Source organism: Gossypium raimondii, chromosome 13, assembly GCF_025698545.1.
Source record: "Gossypium raimondii isolate GPD5lz chromosome 13, ASM2569854v1, whole genome shotgun sequence".
Lineage (NCBI taxonomy): Eukaryota > Viridiplantae > Streptophyta > Magnoliopsida > Malvales > Malvaceae > Gossypium > Gossypium raimondii.
Window position 1 is genome coordinate 24,245,091 of NC_068577.1, and position 6,397 is coordinate 24,251,487.

At 33.6% G+C, this 6,397-nt stretch overlaps 1 protein-coding gene across 1 annotated transcript; it reads left to right on the plus strand.

The window, feature by feature from the left end:
* The first annotated feature begins 416 nt into the window (after positions 1–416).
* On the plus strand, positions 417–1,056 carry LOC105787252 (copper transporter 1). Its single transcript, XM_012613660.2, has one exon. It carries the CDS (start codon positions 462–464, stop codon positions 900–902), a length of 441 nt encoding a protein of 146 aa, XP_012469114.1. The 5' UTR covers positions 417–461; the 3' UTR covers positions 903–1,056.
* The last annotated feature ends 5,341 nt before the right edge of the window (positions 1,057–6,397 follow it).

Consider the following 6,397-nt stretch of genomic DNA (forward strand, 5'->3'; position numbering starts at 1 on the left):
AAATTAAGCTAAAACAATTCAATCAATATTATGATTTGGGAAAGTGCTTATAAAAAGTTTTATAAATTGAGAGTATAACAAATATTACATCTATTTATATTTTTTATTTTTTTATTTTTTATTACACCCTACAAAATACTTATTATATCCAAAATTTTAGAGATGATATATCAAACTTTAATTTTAAAAATAACATTAAATTATACTATGTATAATACTAAATCCCAAATTTTAATATAACTTGGGAATCCAAAATTAATAACGCTAGCTAGTGGGAAACCGGACCGTAATTGGGCACCGTCGTCTCCAATGTGTTAATTTCGTCGTTATTCCCTGCTTTGTTTTTGGGGTGCTATGCTTTGTTTATTTAAAAACAGATAGTACCAAGAAAATTACCTCTGGCAATTTTTCAGTTTTTCTCGAGTTTCTCTTCCTCCTCTCTCCCTAGAACTTGCCAGAAAATGTCCAATGGCAGTGGCATGAACATGCCTATGTCAAACAGTAGTATGAAATCGATGAATATGCAGATGAGCTTCTATTGGGGTAAAGATGTAATAGTCCTTTTCTCCGGATGGCCTGATAGCAACCCCGGCATGTATGTATTGGCCCTCTTCTTTGTACTGTTTCTAGGCGCCGCCATTGAAATGATGACTATGTTACAGGCGGCAGTTAAACCTGGCACCAGACCCATCCTTGGAGCTTTCATTCAGGCAGGTGTTTACATTGTTCGGATGTGCTTTGCTTACATGGTTATGCTGTCTGTTATGTCCTACAATGTTGGAATCTTTATAGCTGCACTTGCCGGCCATGGTATCGGGTTCTTCGTCATCAAGATTCGTGCTCTGACTAAAGAAACCGAGCAGCAGTACTCGTCTCCCGATTGTATCCCTTCTAAAATTTGATAGAAATTAGTACTAGTCGTGCAAGTGTTGCCTCAACTTAACCCATTTCAATTATAATTGTTCTCGTGATATGAAAGCTTATGTTTAAAGATTCAGAATTTTAAGTTGTAATCCTCTGTTTTTATAAATATATGAGGTTAAATAATGTTGCAGATTCTTTTTCTTGAAAGGGATCGCAAGGCCCTAATTAGTAGAAGCATTAGAAAGCACAAAAGCTGTCGTAAGTAATTCTTACTTAAGTCTCCCCGCAAAATATTTCCAATCCCTAAAGGTGGATTCCCGTGAACACAAAGACCTGGGAATGCATTAGTATCAAGCATCGGCATAAACTCTTGAATTTGTTTATTCCTTACCTGTACCTCAGCATATGTACCATCCCCACATTATCCGTTTCTACTATTAGTTACCTGCAGCCCCTTTACGGACGATACTGGCCTATCCTACATCTAATCTGCCTGGAAATTCTGTTTGGTTTTAAGTTGCCTTCACATGGAGCTGAAACAAAGTGTTTCCACCGGCTCAAGCTTTGAATTCACACATTACCAACGAGCAGAGTATTTGTTTGTTTCCAAACTTTCCAGTATAGAATTCCACATAGGAAGATCGAATCGGCATCATCAATCAAGCATTCTGTCACAGGTATGGAAAATGTTAAGGGCGTAGCACAACATGCTAGTATTAGAAAAGTAGTCTGAGTTGGCATGCTGAAATTTTATTTTATTTTTCTAAAGCAGGCATTTATGGTAATATATATAATAATAAATTTGATCAAACTAATTATTTGTATATGAAGCAGGGAGATGTCCAAATCGCACTTGGGCTCAGTTGTGTGCCTACATTTATCCTCTTAATCGAATTGTAGTTCAAAGTTTTCAAGCCATCTGGCCAATGTTCTTTGCTATTCTTGAATTTTCAAATGCTTACAGAGTAAACTCTAATTTAAAGAACAAAATATAGGACGAAAACTCTAGATTTTCTAAGACGTAAGTCGACTTCCTCTATATATAGGGATCCAAAATCGAAAATCTAATTTCTAAATTTGAATTATAATCTCTAGATGGTCACAATTATAATTTCACAAATTTTGAACTAAAATTAAAAAAATATATATTTGAATTCAAAGAAAAATAATTCAAATAAATTCACCAATCATCGATAGAGTTTTTCCCTTGACATAAGCACAGATAACTTTCTACAATCACACACATATACATAGAGAAAGAAGGGGGAATATTGCAAGAGCTATACATGAATTCAATATGCATAAAATAATTATTTAATAAGAATTCAACTCCCCAACCGCGAATACAAAGGAAACTACTCCTCATGTGCCAATGCACTGTATCTCTTTTGGGCTACGTAGGTTGATCTAAGTTCAATTTAATTATATGCACTTACCTCTCTTGAATTAAATAAAAAAAAATCAAACTCATATAATTATTCAACCTAACTTTTAAATATTCTTAACAAATGATTATTTTAAAATTAATTAATTAATTAATTGACTCAACCCATATTCAATTTCTTTAAGATAATGATAAATTTATCGTTTTAGAATTTCTATGCAAAATAATTTCAATAGTCCAAATAAAATATAATTACGGTAATTATTTAATTTAATTCTCACTTTAAACTCAATTGTTTAATTTATTCATCTAATTAAATAATAATCCAAATGAACTAAATTAAATCCCAAGTCATCTTTTGCCTTCTCAAGAAAATGCATTTACCATCGAGAGTAATTCATATAATTTATTTCTCATACGTTGATTTCATCCAAATTTCAATTAGATATTATGCAATCCGTACAAGTCATAGTGAACTAGCGAAAGGAGTAGTCGAACATATATAACTGTGGCTTAAAAAATTGTAATTAAGTATAGACAATTGGCCTACTAATTATAGAGTATTTACGGTGAGTTTGGATGGGCGGTGCGTTTTCCTGCGGTTAGTGTAAAAATAGCAGTGGCGGTGAGATTAGATATTGTAGCGATACTGTAGCGTGAGACAAAAAGTAAGCTAAACGCACCACACCACACCCAATCGCCCATCCAAACCCACCCTTAGTCACCGAGTCAATTCACTAAAAGTACCATGACTAATCCCCATTGTATACCATTATGAAACTACTTATTTTAAGCCTTTTTTCCCAATGGCCTTGTTGTATAAGTGTTACTCTCATAGGATATCCTTGATCCCTTTAGGTTAAATTCATTCACTAAAATTGATTCATTTTATCTCATGGTCACCATTGTATCTTCCACTATAAAAATGATCATTACTTACAATAATGACTAGTAATTCATCCCAAACAAACGACCTATGGCCACAATCCATTCTCATAATCCATACAATATCAATGAGAACATACCATTTACTCTTTTATTTGAGCTATGATGTAATACCCCCAAAACTGACCTAGGAGACTAGTCAAATCCAAAATATTATTGGTCACCACATCGACCCACTCAATCAATCATTTATTCATTAAACATATAAATAGGAATGTTTGAGCATATAATCACAAATTTATCATAAATTTGTAATTTTGAACACATGTAAGATCAAAGTGGCTTTAAAAAGACATTTGGAAGCCCAAATAAGTCAATTGTGACTCAGGTACCACTACTAGGGTTGTTGGTATTGATGCTTGGTACCAATTTTTGAAATAGTAAGCTTCAATGTTTTGAAGTCTTGATACCTCAAGGTTTGTACTGATTCTCGAGCACGAGTACCAATAATCGGAGGTCTGTGTACATATAATTGACCTTGAGTACCAATACTTTGTTGGATCTGGTGCCCTAGTGTAGTATATTCATCTATGTACACTTGCAAACAAACTGGTTAAATAAAAATATCCATAAATTACATTAATAGCATTGTATGTTGTCCTCAATGGTTTTTGCACACTAAGCAAAATGGAAGCAAATATTGGCTCATTGGAAAGAAAGAGAAAATATTGTTTCATCTTCATCCCTTCCACCCAAAAGCACCAATGAAGAAGAGCTCACAAGGGTTTGAAGTTTCAATCCTTGTATTGGTATGTTAACTAAGTTCTTTTCTTATAATCTTTATGTTTTTGAGGACCTGAAAGCTTGATTTAGCTAACTCGTGTACCAATTTGCAAAACTGTTAAAGTTTCTAAAGTTATCATTGTTGAATGCTTGATGAAATTGATGTTAATTTGTTAGATTTTAAACTTAGAAGTGAAAAAGGACTAGTTTGCAAAGTTTAAATGCTAGTTTTTGAACATAGGGACTAAAGTGTAATATTTCAAAATTAGCATGAAATTTTGTAATTATGGACAGTAGAGGACCTATAGAAGGATGTATTTGAGCTCGGTTTCAAAATTGAAGCTCAAATTTGGAAGTTATAGCAATGTCGATTTTAGGGACTAAATTAAATAAAATGCAAAACTTTAAGGAACATTCAAAAAGTGAAATTAATTTGTCATATGCATTTAATAGGATGTTATAAAGTATTTGGAATTGATAAATTGAAATGAATTATCGTATAGCTCGAGATTTGGACCAATTAGAGGATAATCACAAAAAATGATAAATTTTAGATTAGTCATTGACGCCTTGTCTGTTGTTGTTTTTGCCAAGTAAGTTCATATGGAACTTAATATGTTATTTTATACTATGTTTGAATTATATTAATGTAAATTAGTTTAGATTAACTGTAATTTTGATAACTTTGGCATATAATGGATTAAATTGTAAAATAAGAAATATATGAAAAATACAAATAGGTATATGAAAACGAGTGGATTTGAATTGTTGTTTGATTGAATGACACGTGTATGATGATGTTATAAAGTTTGAAATGAAAACAATAATTGTGGAAGCTTAGTAAATGTTTTAGGGTCTAAAAAGAATCGGGTGTTTGATCAAGGATTTCATGATCGATGGCTTGAGATCCAACATGTGTTGCGGATTGTCTGATGCTTTTGTGAGCAGCATCGAATCATTGATTATTGATGGCTTGAGATCCAACACATGTTGTGGATTCTTTGAAGCTTGTGGGACCAACATCGATTTATCCTTTCTAGAAGACTTGAGATTCGGCACGTGTTGTGAATTTTCTAAAGCTTGTGTGAGCAACATTGGGTAAAGCTCGTATAGTAACCTTAATCTGAAGCTTGTGTGAGTAGCCAAAAAATGAAATGGTTTAAAAGATTGAATATGTAACAACTCTAACCCGTCTTCATCATCAGATTAGGGTTACAGAGCATTACCATACAATCAAAAATCATTTATCTATATAACATTAAAATAAATACATGGCATTCTAAACATATCAATCATAGACATTTCATCCCTAAATCGAACCTTCGAGTCTCTAAAAATAGCTTTGAGACAATTCAGGACTAATTTGAAACAAACAGAAGTTTTAAGAAAAAGTTGTAAAAATTGGAAAACATGGGTCACATGGCCGTGTGGCTAGGCCATGTGAAATCGCCCCAGGCCGTGTAACTTTCGAACAAGGGACACACAGCTGTGTCTTAGCCTGTGTCCTCATCCGTGTAACTCCCTGAGTAGCCCGACACGCCTGTGTACCGAGCCGTGTGCTATGCCGTGTAACTCACTGACTTGAACACTAAGAAGTTCTCAAATGACAAACGACCGTGTCGCCTGGCTGTGTGACTGCCTGTGTCCCATAACCAATTCATAAAATTTTACCTAAAATCAAGCCATTCCATAACCAATTCATGCATAACTAACCCATCCATTTATGCACACTTTCAAGGTACCTAAGCATCATTCAAATGCACATAATCATGCTATTTCAAACAACCTAATTCACCTAACCACTGTGCCATTCAAAGGCACCACAAATATATCAAAACATTACATACCAAAACAAGCCAACATTACCTTAGTTCACACATAAAATATCGTTCAAACACTTATCAATACTTATCACAAATAACCATTTTCAAGTTATCATAAAACACCAAAAAAGAACCTTATATACAAGCATTTGAAAGTGCCTAAAATGGCAATACTTGGTGAAGCATTAAAGTACACCAAACCAAACATAACCTTTAAAGTATAAACATACAAAGACACCATTACAAAACATCCTATACATTTTAAAACCCCATATTTATCTATATATACATGCCACTACCCTAGGAGATACAAAAACTACCAACTTAGATGGATAGTGTGAGCCGTTTGATTGATCCTTCCAAAATGTCAGCAACGATTATCTAGAAAACAATCCACAAGAATCGGTAAGCTTACATAACTTAGTAATTACATAATATAACATTTAATCTAAACACAATTAAACATAGTTCATATATTATTTGATTTAGGGTTACCAAAGTATAAACAAATAACATATGTGTGTTCGGGGGTACTGAAGTACAAATAGGGGCACGCATGTGCATTCAGGGTCACCGAAGTACAAACAGGGGCACAAATGTGCATTCAGGGGTACCGAAGTACAAACAGGGGTACGAATGTGCATTCAAACAACAAGTA

Excerpts from the sequence above, each read along its gene's own strand:
- LOC105787252 (XM_012613660.2), top strand. The coding sequence starts at position 462 with ATGTCCAATGGCAGTGGCATGAACATGCCTATGTCAAACAGTAGTATG.